We start from the raw sequence: 15518 nt of genomic DNA, 5'->3' as shown, positions 1-15518 counted from the left end.
ATTTAGTTCTTTTATGGTTTTGTATCTTGTTAATAGAAAAATTAATATTTTTCAATAATATTAATTTTCTAAAATTGACAATCAATAATTAAATTATACTCATTGGACGTGATTCTTTTTCTAGTTAACCATTATTTTAAAATAGACAAGAATCAAATTTATATATATTTGACCGATCTTAGGTAAGACAGATCGTATAATTATTAATTGGATAATTTTAGTCCATAAAGGATTGAAGTTGTGCAATTTTAGTCCTTTAATTTTTAATTGAACAATTTTAGTCCTTCAAATATTATAATTGTACGATTTTAATATCTCCTATTAAAAAATTAATAAATTTAAAATTTTAATATATATATATATATAATATTTTAAAATTATACAATTATTTGCTTATTTAAGTTAATGCATATTGTAATTTTTGTTAATGTAGCAAATAATATATATTTATTATTACTAAATAAATAAGATTTATATATTATTAATATGTTAATATTGCTAATAAATTAATATCAATAATACTTTTAGTATATTTATAGATAAACTAATAATTTGATAAATATAACTTAGTATATATTAATATACTTTTACAAAAATATAAATATATTAGATAAGATATGTATATTTCTAATTAATATACTTATATTTTTGTAAAAGTATAGTAATATATAATAAGTTATATTTATCAAATTATTAGTTTATCTATAAATATATTAATAATATTATTGATATTAATTTATTAGTAATATTATAAGAATAATAATATATAAATTTTATTTATTTAGTAATAATAAATATATATCATTTGATACATTAATAAAAATTATAATATATGTTAACTTGAATAAACAAATAATTGTATAATTTTAAGATATTGTATATATATATATATTAAAATTATTAAATTTTTAATGAGAGAAACTAAAATCGCACAACTATGATATTTGAGGGACTAAAATTGGTCAATTAAAAATTGAAGGACTAAAATTACACAATTACAATTCTTTAAGGACTAAAATTACCTAATTAAAACTTTAGGGATCAAAATCGCACAATTGCAATACTTGAGAGATCAAAACTGCAATTAAGCCTTTAAAATATTACATTTCTTTCTTATAAATATTTTTAATACTTTATAAAAAAATATTAAATAATAATCTCTATATGATATTAAATACGATGATTAGTAGGAAAGTTTCACAAAAGAGTTTAAAATTATTTTAAAAAGATAAAATATAGAAAGAAATATATTTAAAAGTAGTACTTGCAATGCTAGTGCATAGCCTATGAACGAGAATAACAAACAAGCAACAACTTTGATGTTCTGAGTTGACTTTTGAGTTGCATCCACATTTGAATAGTTTGCCCAAGAATTGCTGCATAAGTTACTTGGATACTCCAAAGAGAGTTGTTTCTACTTATAGTGTCAACTAGAGGAATGATGGTGGTCGTCATCAACATAATGATACTTGTAAATCTTTATGCGAGCCTTCGCTTTCTGTGGGATCTCTAATTGTACTATCGTATGGTTTCAAATTCTGAATCCATAGTTTACTCCAAGTATTTAATTAATGGATTGTTTGAAAATAAAATAGTGAATGATAATAATGAAATTATTATAATGATTAATAATATATGATAATTTTATTTATAATTTTTTTAATTTTTTATTTTAACCCAAAGAATATTATTAATAATTCTTGTTTATTATATATATATATATATATAACCTTATTCATACATCAATTATTTAACTGTATATAATTTAAATATGACTAATTTATTTATGAAGTTTAATTTATAATTTAAATTCAACTCATTTAATTTATGAATTAAATTTAATAATTAATTATTTAATTTAGTTTCAAACTATTTTTAAATTAATCTAATTTATTATCATTTCTAAGTTACCGTCAATTGATAAAAACATAAATTTTTGTATGTAAATATTTTTAAAATTAATTATTAGTATAAATAAGTTACAATAGTATTAATAGTATAAATATATATATTTTTCTGAAATATTTACTTTTAGCTTTATTTTCTATATTTTACTTTCAATTTTAAATTTTAATAATTATTAATGAATACCCTTACATATATTAAAATTTGTACATACTTATTGAATGGATTATATATATATATATATATATATATATATATATATATATATATATATATATAGTGACGGACCTTAGTAATGACAGGAGAGTCACGACTCTTTCAAACTTTTCTAATTTTTTTATATATATATTCATATATATATATATATATATATATTATATTTATATATTATTATATCATTAATTATAATAAAACTAAAAAAATTAAGTAAAAAAAAAGAGAAATACTATTATTTTTTAACTAATAAAAAATTAATTTATAATTTTATATATAAAAAAATAATCTAACACTCTCAAAAAAAAATTTCAAGTTTCGCCACTATATATATATATATATATATATATATATATATATGTGGTATCGAGAGAATTACTACCTAAATCTCCGACAGACCCAAAAATGAAAATTCTAAATAAAACCTCATTAGTTTAGATAACTATAGCATCTACACATGCACATAGTGTTAGTTTCTTTAATCAATTCAATATCTTGATCTATTATGTACAAAAGACAAACAAGTAGCTTATTATATATTTTTTTAAAATATAAAAGAGGAAAAATAACTATTTACTTTTTGAGACTGATATAGAAATATATCAAAATTAAAAAAAAAAACAAAATTCCAATTATTCTCGTGACAATGGCTAAAAAGTTGACATAGTTTTCCCTACTTTTTAGCAAATTGAATCAAAGATTCAAAACATTATATTCATCCATGAAAGAATGAGAAAAAATACTAAAAAGCTTAAAAATTATAACATGAAGCAGTATGAAAAGTGGTACATCAATGAAACACCATTTTTAACCGTTACATTTAATAATAAAATAATCAATGGTTCAGATTTATTACCTGTAACTTGTTTATGGAAATTTTTATATTTTGCAGATTAGTGTCTGTTTAGGATTACTGTTTGGCCACCGGTGGGTGTTGAAAGCGAGGAAGACGACAGCGGCAAGTGCGACGGCAAGGCCGTTGAGGGCGAGCCAGGGACAGGGAGGGCCGGATTTGGAGGTGGCGAGGTTTAGGGTTTAAGAGAGGTTTTGAGAGAGTTGAACGCTGCGGACGACAAGGAGGGACAGGTAGCGACAAAGGAGGGACATGAGGCCGGTGGCGCCGAGGAGGAGGAGCCCACGCTTTCGTTGCCACTGCGCGAAGGAGGTCACGCCTCCACTGCCACCACGCGAACGAAGTTGTGCTTCTGCTGTGAGCCCACACCTCCGCACTACCACCGCGCGTAGGAGGTCGCGCCTCCACGCTGCCACCGCGCAAAGGAGTCTGCGCCTCCGCTGCTACCCCACGAAGGAGGTCACACCTTCGCTGCCACCACCGTGGAAGGAGACAACACCTCCGTTGTCACAATGCCTCCATTACCACCGCGCCTCCACAGTGCCTCCGCATATAATGTAAGAACTATTTTACAATTTTAAACAAATTAAAAAACCTACTATTACAAGTCATTTTACTATCTCATAAATGAGACATTTCTTTCAATGCTTCATGTTAGAAAGGTTCTAAAAAAGCTAACTATTCATACTTATTTTTGTAAGTATTAGTCAAGTTTATCCAATAATTTTTAGTTAATATTCTGTAAATTATGTTTTCTGTGTTAGGTAAGGTCGTGGTGGTCATGCCATTTGGATCCATGTGATGGGTATCGTACCACTTGGTCTGTTGGAATTAGAGCTGTCAAAATGGGTAACCTGGCTCGGCCCGGCCCACCACAGGTTGATCATTTGGTGGGCTAACCCAACCTGACTCATTTATTAGTGAGCTGAAAAAATTGAACCCGGCCCAGCACACCACGGGTTGGTGGGTTAAACGAGTTGGCTCACCTAATTTTTTTAAAAAAATGTAATTTTTATATTTACTTTTTTTAATATACAACTAAAGTCCAAAAAACTCATGGTGGCTCGCGATGGCTCACAGTGCACGCGGTGGCTCGTGGCTTGCAGTGCCTCATGGTGCGTGCGACGGCTCGCGATGGCTTGTGGTGCAGTGCAGTGACAGCTATGCGGTGCGCGTGGTGGCTTACGGTGTGGTGCGGTGTGGTGGCAACTATGGTGGATTGGTGGCTAGTGTGGTGGCAGTTATGGTGGATTGGTGGCTGGTGTGGTGTTGTGCAGTGTGAGAGTGAGAGGGTCTGTTGAGGGTGTGAGAGTGAGAGTGTGTGAACTGAAGTGATTTCTCAAATGAAACTCTAATAGGCTACATTGGCCCAATAACTATTTGTTTTTTTTATTAAGGGTTGGTGGGTCAGCCCGACTCACCACGGGCTAGATTGTTAGTGAGCAAGGTTCAAAATTAGCCCATAATAAAATTTTTAATTTTTTTTTGTCTAACCCGACTTGAACCAGTGGTGGACCGGGTTAACTCACAGAACTGAACCCACTTTGATAGCTCTAGTTAGAATGCCGTGAAGTTGCTATAGCATAACATAACACATTGTGTGTAGCTGTTTTCTTTGGTCAATAAAATTATTTACCTTTTTCTTTGAAAAGTTTAGATAAGGATAATTTGAAACCTTAGACAAAAATGGTGAAATAACCACGGATCCTATAACTAATTGAAAATATTTGGATAAGAAATTTAAATAAAATAATTTTTTTAATAAAAATTTTAAACACCTAAGTGAAATCTCTTATATCTCATGCTTCCCTTTGCCTCACTATTCCAATCCCCATACTCTATTTCCCTCCTTTTTTTCTCCTGTTTCTTTTCTTTTTCTCTCTAATTTTTATCTATTTTCTTCCTCCTATCTCTCTTCCCTCTTTCTCTCTCACGTATTTATCGTCTTCATCATTTCTCCGTCTTTCTATTATCTTCTTTCCTCTTATCTTCAACATAAAAAATATCAATAAATTTTTAATTAAATATTAAAAAAATTATTAAATAATATCTAATATTAATTTTTAAAACTATTAAATATTTAAAATTAACTAATATTTATTTTTATAAAGTTTAATTTTAAAATATAAAATATATAATCAATTTTACCAAATTTAAATGGACTTATTTAAACAAAATATTTTAAAAATTGACTTATTTAAATTTTAAAAATTTTGGATTCTTTAGATTTCTAAAATTCCTCATAATGGTGTTCGACCAAAAACAAAAAGTCGATTCCAGCAGATGTGTGAAAATAAAGACAACTGGCAATTCACAAATATTCATTAATATATCACATACCTTTGGAAGAACCTATAAATTCTCGGTACATAAACCTGACACAACTCTCACCACTCACCCCTCCAAGCCAGTTAAAACAGCACGCCAAACAAAATTTTATAATATGAAAGAAAAGAAAAATAAATATACTTTACGAACTAAAGAATAACACATGATTAATGAAAAAATTGGAGGGAAAAGTGTCTCCAAAAAAAATGAGAAGGCACTGAAAAAAACATCAGCATCCTGCAGGAAGAGAAGAAACAAAAGTTAGTTGGTTTATCAACTTCAACTGCATTTGAATAGAAGGAAAATACAATAAGAAGGCAATAATTTAGACAAGGTTGTTAGGCAAGCCACAGGGATAATTTATTTTGCAAGGAAAACTCTACTTAGCAAACCTGTTCCTACCAACATTGATTTATATAGATCAACTACCGGAGTTACAAATTGTAAACAAGTCTTTTAAAAGGGGCGGTTTTCAGAAATTCCTGCAATATTGAGGATATTTAATAGAAGATAATAGTGACAAAGACCCCTCCAAGGTGGTTTTGTAGACAACTGGTATAACAATTCATGTCAACCAATTGGCAACATTTTCCAAAAGTAACATACCTGGTAAAGGCAAATGATCTTCTGCCAGGCCCGAACAGCTCCAAGTTAAACTACGTAACAAGACAATTCTTCAAAAACATTCTTGACAAGTAAAAAATTGCACAAAATTTTCGATATGTTCATTGTTTGCACGATTAACTCCTTTGGGCAAATGCAGATAATGCGTTTGCATGTGCAGGTGGGAGATTGCTCAGAAGGGGTTGCATTTGTTGCCCGTATAATGAAATTAGATGAGAAAAAGTTCTGCCTACTACAGCTTTAACCTCAGCAATCTCCACAGGCGATACCACCACTTGAGCAAAAAGATTAACTAATTCAGGAACTAGGGAGAGGATCTGCGTTACATTTAGAAATGGACAAACAGTATTAGGTTGGACAATATTATCATTGAGGAGGAAACAAAAGAAAGAATCTTTTAACAGAGAATTACCTGGGGATTGGATGAGAATACTAGAGTAGAGACACAACTATAGACAGCCATAGACTCTTCACGGTCTTCTTTTAACGGAAGAACTCTCAAGAAAACAGGAAGAACCTATAAAAAGTATCAAGCCATTGAATGCCGACATAATTAAACTAGAGAAATAACAGCAATACACTATCAGTTTAAGTATTAATGAGAGAGTTCTCATTGAGCAAGCATGGGCAATAAAAATAAAGCAAGCATTACCTGATTTAATGGGATAGATTCAGGGTGTACCATGATCATCCTTGCCACAGCACCAGCGGCATTATCTCTCACTGCATCATCAGGCTCAGACTCACCAAACAAGGGATGAAGTCCACGTAATATATTGTCATAGTATCTGGTATTGGATTAAAGAAAATGCAAACTACGCAGGAACAGAATCTTACCCCCAAAACAGCATATAGTATTTATATCAAATTACATGAATCATCATAAAAATTGTTGCCCCATAAAATAACCCAAAAAAATAGAGAGATTAGTGTACAGCAATCAAATCGGTAGCCTGAAAAAGGATACTTCAAAGCTGGATCACAACCATTTTTGCACAACTCTCCAACACAAAAAGCAGCATTCCTTCTATTAGTCGCCTCAGATGATGCTAGTTCTTTAAGTACCAATGGCATCACCCTCTATGAAAGATAATACCAAATTTTAAAAATCAATTACATTCTCAAATTCCCTACCAGAATTCACAAATGAGATCACAAAGGGAAAAAATGAGAAAGAAATCAAGAAAAAAGAGCAATAGAATTACATCAACATAGCTTGCAATAGGAGAACCCATGTTCTGAGCAACTTCCGCAAGGCAGGCAACTACCATAGTTCTATCTTGAGGGGGACGATAAGGTTTCTGCATTTTAAAGTGAAGATATTAATTTATAATTTCATTCCTAATGATTAAAAGTTATTGGTTACCAACTCACTGCAAATTTCATTAAAGGTTCAAATAGCTGTCCAAAAATGGGAGCAAATTGAGCACCCATGGACTTTGCAAATGCAGGTAGAAGATCAGAAACCGCATCCATAAGCACTTCATCGTGTGAACTATCATCATCATCAATTTCACTGTCCGACTCTATCTGCTGACAAGCAGATTGCTCCCGAAGCAACAATGAAGTTGCATCAACAAGCTGGGACAAGTCTGATAGTAGTAGAGTAAATCTCACATTAGCATCAGCTCAGCAAAATGACTTTAAGTGAAAGGTAAAACAATTGTGTGCTCTTACAAGGCTCAAGAGTTGCATAACCATAATCTCTAATGATGTCAGCCACACTAGTGCAAGCTTGAGCAACCACTTCCTTGTCATCATCTTCAACCATAGTCTTGATGTAAATATTCATCACAGTATCTGAAGAATCAATCAGACTCAGCATACAGAAAAAAATGAACTATCTTATCATGACCATATACAAAGTCAAAATATTTTATTATTACACTAGATGTTCTCACCAAGAATTTCTCTTGCTTTAGCAGCCCCTTCCTGAAAAACAAGGGCAGTGTCAATTGTGGTTTTAGTGAAAGAAAGACCTCAAACTAATGAACAAACATTTAAAATCTGAGAGAAGACACATTTTTTCATCTGCTATCATGTAGAAGCAATTTCCATACAATTGAAAGAGTAAACCATCATTTTGGTCTTTAAAATGGTAACACAACTTAGGCCCTGAGGAGGCTAGGGCAGCACACACTGATATCAAGGAAGAATGCCTAGATGGGTGTCAGGATGGAGAATCAGAGATGCCTAATACATCTCTTATCCTCCATGGATGCAGCTCTAATACTCCATGAACATGACACAGGACACAGTTATGTAACAATTGTAGTTTAAATTCTTAAAAGTCATCCAATAGTGTCTAACTGTCTATTGATACAAAGGAGCATCTCTCTTCCAGACAATGAGCTTGCCATTCTCAGATTCTATCTTCCAATTCCAAATGACTGTTATTATCCTATATTGATATCATATTGTACTCATATCGTATTATGGAGCATTTGTTCATCTAGCAAAAATGGCAAGGATGTCAGTGATCACTGACTGACCGGGTGTACACATGGATGGACACAAGTCTGGTACTTAACATGTCAAATCAGCACTATCAAGGGTGTTAACTAACAAAGGAGACATTTTGGACCAATGTGACTGACAAGATCCAGTTGCAAGGATGTTCTTAAGTTTGTTAATTTCAATGACTAGCTAAACAACACGTTCAAGGACCAAAATGGTGGTAATTACTACTAGCATCATTAGTATTACAATTCTATACTTGAGTATTGGGAAGGTTCTGAAGATGGAAATAGGGCCAAGAAAAAAAAAGTTAATAAAAAGAAGTCTATCTTTGAAAATACAAGAATGACAACTTAAAACAAGGAGGTAATGATCAAACTCACATTCTGAATTTGGAATATTGCATGGGCTGCAGTTAAAGCATCTGCAATTAAATTCAAACATATATCAGCAATCAATGGCGTTATATATAGTCTATGAAATAAAACTAATGTATTTATTTACATGAGAACCCACGTAATGTAGAAGAACATGTTTACAAACTTGAATAAGAAAATATGCAAAATATCATGCAGAAACAATAAAGAGCAGTTCACTTCCACTGACTTATATTATTTCATCTTTTCCTCATTGCTTTTGCACAGCTATATGGTTTGATACATTATCATGGGACTATTGGGTATGCTGTTCAGCATCATTCAGATTGATATTCTACATGGTAAAATGCATTTTGCACAGAACCAACCAAAAATAATTAATTAAGAAAAAGCACAAGGTTCCTGTCATGCATAAATGAGGGAAACTGCAGAAAATGAGAATAGGTAAAAACAAAAAAGCAATATTTTAAAAAACAGAATAACATTCTGAAAATAGTTTTCACTTACGTTTTAAAGCAATGATAGCCTGAAGTCTCACATCTTCATGAAAGTAACCAGAGTGTTTAACCAATATTCTTAGGGTCTCCTCCAAGTAGCTTAAAATGATTAAAGGACTCAAACAGAACTATTAGTTATTTTTTGTTGTGAAAGGTGCAACCAGAACCAGACTATTTATAAATAAAAAAAATCTGAGTCAAAGGATACGGTTCATAAGAAGTCTTTGTGTGCTGTGCAAACAGGCCAAGAGCTTGAGTTGCAGCTGCCTTTTCATCCAACACTCCAGTTCTAATACTAATATTACGAACTCTTGGTTCATCATGAGCTTCATCATCTGATGAAACTCCTCCAAATCCATTAGAAATTTCATCGTCACACTCATCAATGTCAACTGCAGAGCCATCATCAAGATTGCAGGAAGAAAATGCAAGAGGCACAACATGAGGAAGATACTGTTTACCATCACAAAATTTCAACTGTAAGAGGGAGCAAGATATAAGAATAATGAATAGTTGATCTATGCTGACCTGTGCAAAACTGTCATCCAAAATCTCAGCAACATTGCTGAAGAATCCATGGGTGTACTCCCGAAGCTCACTATATTCCAGCCCAAATCCCTGAAAATGAGAAGAGAATTTAAATTTATTCAGGACAAAAGCACAAAGAGCAATCAGTGACAGTTAAAAGATAAGGCCATTACAGAAATTGCAGCTTCTATATAAGGAGGTAGTATTGGTTCCATTCCCACTCTCCCAACAGACATTGCAACAATCCCAACTAGTTCAGTTGCTCTTGCACGGGAACGAAGATCCTCGTCATTAGTCAAAACCATGAAGCTTTTCATCAACTCTAAAACCCTTTCAGCATAAGGAATGAATGCTTGCTCTGCTGCAGAAGCTATGGAACCAATGGCAGACTGCAAGGACATCCAGTGGACAATATAAATATAAATACCAAAACAACAAGCCAATAGTTGAAACATTGTGATTGCAACAATCTTTACGGCATACTAAGTCTTCCCCATACCATGCATGTTTCCTGCAAAACTCGGGAACTATTTTGGAGAGCTGTCAACAGTCTTCCCATCAAAGGATCTAGGAAAGGAAGGATGTCTTCACCCATGTTCTCGCAAAAAGCAGCCAGTGCATAGTATGACTTCTCCTGTATGAATATAAATGTAATTCTTAGACACATGCAGACAGTGTGTTTAACTTTTTCAGTTTTGGTGGTAGCATCTAAGCTAATATTCTATTGTATTGATAAAGCCACTATCCTCTCCAATGTGTACCTTTACTTCATCAGAAGCATCCTCAAGTGCATTTAAAATGCAGGGAAGAACACTCTCATAATGGGATACAATTTCAGGCTGTAAGTGCTCAGCAAATTGACCCAAAGCAAAGGAAGCCGCCCCTCTGACCATTTGTTCTGGATCCCTCAGAGCCCCCAGGACAATATGGAGAACAGGTTCCAGCTTACTTTTCATGAGCTCCAAACAACCTTCTGAAATGACACCCAAAGCAGTAACAGATGCTTCCCGGAACTTTGGGTTTGCGTTTTGACAGCTTACAGAAGCAAATTCAAAAACTGGTTGGAAAACATGTTTCGGAATGTTTAAAGCCATAGTATCAATAACTTCTGCAGCAGCCCGATCTGGTGCAAGATCATCGTCTTCATTTTCATTAGTTGTTTCAGCAAACAAAGGGCATAAAACTTGTAGAATAGGTGTGACCAGCTTATGCTTTTTCAAAGTACTGGACTTGTACTTTGCCAGCCATGAAATGATTTGAATTGCCTGTTAAATGGAGCAAATAACATGAACCTAGTGAATGAAACACCTATAAACAGTAAGAGAATAAAAAGTCATAGCAATATACATTATGATCCTAACCAACCTGATGACGTGTGTTAGGTTCTAAATTTTGACTTGAGCAAACCTCAAGGGAGAACTGCACTATGGATTTCACTGAATCTCCAAGAAGAGGTGCAGGAGATTCTATCAGCTCATCAAAAATTTCAAAAGCAAGTATGGCAACATCTTCTTCTCCTGAGGCAAGGCACTGTCGCGCTACATTCAGGATGCTTGGAATGAACTCACGAAACTTAATCTGTGCCATATGATAAAATATGAATCAAGAAAAAAAGAGAGGAGAAAATACAAAATATACCGCTCCAGCAGAGTAGGTAACATAATTTTAAAAAGAAACTTGCAGAACCGAAAAATTGCACACAAATCATGAACTTTAGGCTTCATTATAGTGTACCAAATGAATGTAACGCACATCAAAATTGGAAGAAAAAAAAATGATGATTACTTCCTATGATGAATAACCTTATAAAAAAGAAAAAAAATTGCTGCTCAGTGATAAGTTTATTTCAGACAACACATATATAGCACTTGCATAGATCACTAAAGCCAACACGAGTGCAAAATACCATGCACAACATTCAATCACTAAGACTATGTATTAGCACCAATAATGTAACTCATTCCAAATCATGCACATTATCCCAAAAACCACTCATAATGGAGGAAAAATCTACAATTATTGTGGCAGTAAGCTTCTTGGCACCCTGTGATAGCTCAACAGCTAGCATGAGTTAAACAAAAACACAGCTTTAAAAGGCCTCAGAATAAGAAGCATTAAATAGCATTTACATTATTTTTAAAGTAAATGTGAAATTGCTTCCTGGTACAGTTGACGCCTTTGCTCTCTTTCTAAGGTTCTAATCAGGAGTTGGTTGCAGTATATTAATTCTCATTGATATGTCACACATTAAAATTTCCTTCTTGTGAACTTATTGCAGAAAATACGGAAAATCCTTCACTAACTTGTGAAGAAATGAACATAGTTTGCCAAAACTTTCAAAATCAAATAGCAGTACAATTTTTCCTTTTATACAACTAGAGGAACAGCATTGACTCACCACTTCATCCCCATCATGAGTGAATTCCAAAAAAGATCCAACCGCCCTGACAGAACAGGCATAGCCCTCAATAAACAAAAATAGGATCCTAAAACAATTGATTTGTTGTACAGAGAAAATCAGTCCAAGAATGAATATTGACTCACTTGAGCGCAGCAACTCTAACACGGTTGCTAGTCTCATCCTGCAAGCACTTGAGTAGAAGAGCTTGCAGATCTGCAAAATACGGCCGAAAAGCATTCCCAATTGTTTCAGTCAAAGAGCTGAAGAGAATTAATGCCACCTTACATCCCGAAAGCAAGAAACAACACTTGGTTAGATTCTAAGTGTATCAATCAGAAATAAAACAGTAACATAATCATCTCATCTCTAAGTCGTTCATTCTCAAATTCCACTCCAAATAACAAGATCGCTATAGAATAAGTAAGGATTATATATGTTTTTAGTCCTTGAACTTTTGTCGACCTTTGTTTTTGTCCTGAAGAAATCTTTTACTAATTTTAGTCACTAAGCTTTTGTCTATTTTCACTACTAGTCCTTGAACTATTTCTCCTATTAACATTTTGGTACCCCTGATGACATCAAATTTTTTGTTCATGGCAAAAAATTGTAGGAACTATAACCAAATAAAATTTGTTAAAATAGACTAAAAATAAAACTGGAGAAAAGTTTAGGGACTAATAAGTAATAATGAAGCATAGTTTAAGATGATGAAGTTACCTCTCGATGATCTTCCTGCGCACTCTGACTACATTGGAAGAGAAACGGCAACAAATCCGGCCACTCGCCGGAGGGAACAGCGTACTTGGCGACGATGCTGACAACGTTGGCACTGGCTTTCCGAACAGGGGGACTGCAGAGACGCAATTGAATGAGATAACGAATTTGAAATTGAAGAGGTTAGGTTTGAATAGAAAGGTAATGAAACCTGTGCTCCATGGTGATGGTCTCAATGAGGGACTGCTTAACAAGCTGCTTGAGTTGGGGAGAGAGCTTGGCCCAGTGGCCGGTGATCTTCTTGCGGAGGAGGACGGCGGCGAGCTGGCGGACGTTGGGGGTTTTGGCGGTGCGCATGTGCTGGACGAGGGCGGGAACCACCTGGGGGTCCTTGGCGAGGCGCTTAATTTGGTCCTCGGCCTGGCGGCGGGCGTCGTTGTCGGGCATCAGAAACTGAATCAGCAAAAGCTCAAGAGACTGCGCCATCGCTCTGATTCTTCTTCCTCTGCCTCCACCAAAGGTTTTCCCCTTTTGCTTTGCTTCCTATTCACTCACTCTCACACTTTCAGTTCCCAAGCTTTTATAGCGTCGCCGCAGCTTAGCGCACAACAATTCAGGGTTTTGGTTTTCGTTGCTACTAATGTTATGTTACTGTTTTATCTAATATTTTTACATCAAATAAATATTTATTTCGGCTTCTCAGTTCTCACATTTCAATTTTTAATCCGCCAAATTATCTGTTTTATCTATTTTTATTCTCTCTTTCATTTTCCGTAAGCAATTTTAGTATTTAACAAGTATTTTTTCCATACACTAAAATAGATACTAATATTTTATATTTTTTTTATCATCGAAAAAGATTAAAAAAATTATTATATCGGCATGCTTCTACCCAATCCAATCCGTTTGCTTCCCCGAAATAATGCATTTTGTAGTTGTTTTAAAAAGTGAAAAAATAAATAAAAATAGATAATAAAATAAGAATGTATAGTTAAGTTCGTAATTGTAAATATTAGTTGGGGATTAAAAAGAAAGTTTAAAAAATGTGGAGATCAAAACAATTCATTCTCTTTATCGATAGTTATAAATAATTGTAATAAAATAATATTTTAAATATAAATTATATTAAAACATCTATAATGGGAGTTCTTTATAAGTAATTCCCAACCACTTTAAATGGGTTTCACTGTGTCACGTCACTCATAAGTAACTCATATTATATTTTTACAATTTTTGTTCCAATAAAAATTGTTTATAAGCACTTCTACTTTTTTACAACTCATATTATACTTTTTTGACATCTCACACTACACTTTATGATAAATTTTTATAAAATTAATTATTATGAATAATATATAAATATGAATAATTAACAAATCAAAAATTACAATAATAAAAGAAATTACATAATAAAAAAAATACCAAAAATTATAATAAAAAAAACCAAAAATTATAATAAAAAAAAACCAAAAATTACAATAATAAAAAAAATTACATAATAAAAAAATATATAAATTTACATAATACATAAAAAATATAAAAAATCACATCTCTTACTCACGTTTTCTTTCATTTCACTCACTCTTCGGTCTCTCTTTCTTTTCGGTCTTTTTCTCCACTCTCTCTTCACGGGGGGCTTTGTGGTGCGCAGGAGTCTGGGTGCGGAGAGGTCGCGTGCGGGCCGGGGGTCCTGACGCGCTGGGCGGAGGGGTTTGACCGGGCGGTTCATGCACGGGCCGGCGGGTCTGGTTGTGTGGAGCCGCGCGCGCGGGGCGGAGGGGTCTGGCCGGACGGATCCGCGTGCCGGCCGAGTGTTCTGGTCATGCGGAGGTGCGCGCAGAGGAGACGGTCGTGCGGAGGGTGTCGCGCCGGAGGAGTTGATCGTTTGGAGGGGGTCACGCGCGGAAGGGACGGTCGGCGGTCCGCACGGCTAGGTGGCTAAGCATGGCCGGAGGTGCAACTCCGACGACGCGCGGCCGGCGAAGACATCCCTCCCCGGACGGAGGAGGAAGAGGTGAAGGATGTTTTTCCTGTTTTTGTTATTTTCCAAATTTCTGTCCATATTCCACTTGGATTAGATTCAACCGATCAAACTTCTCTTCTTTAAATTTTTTAATGCTAAGCATCTTTCCTTGTACATGTAACTGAGAAAAAAATTTAAGCAACTGGTAGGATCACTCCGATGAGAGTTTTTTATAAGCTCCGTTACTTATTTTTAAGAGCACTTATTTTTAAGAGCCTATTTTTAAGAGCACCTCCAATGCTTAATGTGTTGATTATTCTTAAGCAACGATACTTATTAAAAACTCTCATCGGAGTGATATTACATGCCACTTGAGTTCCTTAAAATTTTTTCTGAGTTGCTTGTACAAGGCACGATGCTTAGTACTGAAGAGACAAATTTCATCGGCTAAAATGCATCTACGAGGAATATGGATCATATTTATGAAAATAAAAAAACCGAAAAAAACATGTTCACCTCATCTTCGTCTCGACACCCTTCGCACGACGGACCACCGCATGACCAGAACGGCTGGCTGGCGCACGGATCCAACCGTCTAGACCCCTCTGCCACGCGCGCGGCTCCATATAGCCAGACCTGCCACTCGCGTGGGAACCAC

The 15518-nt window shown here is 34.2% G+C and overlaps 1 protein-coding gene across 1 annotated transcript; it reads right to left on the bottom strand.

Annotated features, from left to right (window-relative positions):
• Window positions 1-5281: 5281 nt before the first annotated feature.
• On the bottom strand, window positions 5282-13534 carry LOC109803520 (ARM repeat superfamily protein). The gene is made up of 21 exons (XM_020365133.3): window positions 13109-13534; window positions 12901-13033; window positions 12327-12463; window positions 12181-12226; window positions 11148-11360; window positions 10544-11047; window positions 10282-10416; window positions 9956-10171; window positions 9783-9872; window positions 9463-9707; window positions 9265-9353; window positions 8764-8804; window positions 7825-7855; window positions 7601-7723; window positions 7298-7515; window positions 7129-7224; window positions 6891-7003; window positions 6576-6711; window positions 6336-6440; window positions 5906-6240; window positions 5282-5536 (listed from the first exon to the last, which is right to left on the bottom strand). Exons 1-20 carry the CDS (start codon window positions 13381-13383, stop codon window positions 6040-6042), a joined length of 3147 nt encoding a protein of 1048 aa, XP_020220722.1. The 5' UTR covers window positions 13384-13534; the 3' UTR covers window positions 5282-5536; window positions 5906-6039.
• Window positions 13535-15518: the final 1984 nt, after the last annotated feature.

Source organism: Cajanus cajan, chromosome 1 (genome assembly GCF_000230855.2).
Source record: "Cajanus cajan strain Asha chromosome 1, NIPB_CcT2T_4, whole genome shotgun sequence".
In the NCBI taxonomy this organism is placed as follows: Eukaryota; Viridiplantae; Streptophyta; class Magnoliopsida; order Fabales; family Fabaceae; genus Cajanus; species Cajanus cajan.
This window is presented reverse-complemented; position numbering and strand designations above follow the sequence as displayed.

Coding starts and splice junctions, on each gene's coding strand:
- LOC109803520 (XM_020365133.3), bottom strand. CDS start 13,383: ATGGCGCAGTCTCTTGAGCTTTTGCTGATTCAGTTTCTGATGCCCGAC. Junction 12,227..12,326: donor GTTAGAGTTGCTGCGCTCAA/GTGAGTCAATAT, acceptor CTGTTCTGTCAG/GGCGGTTGGATCTTTTTTGG. Junction 9,354..9,462: donor ACAAAGACTTCTTATGAACC/GTATCCTTTGAC, acceptor AATCATTTTAAG/CTACTTGGAGGAGACCCTAA.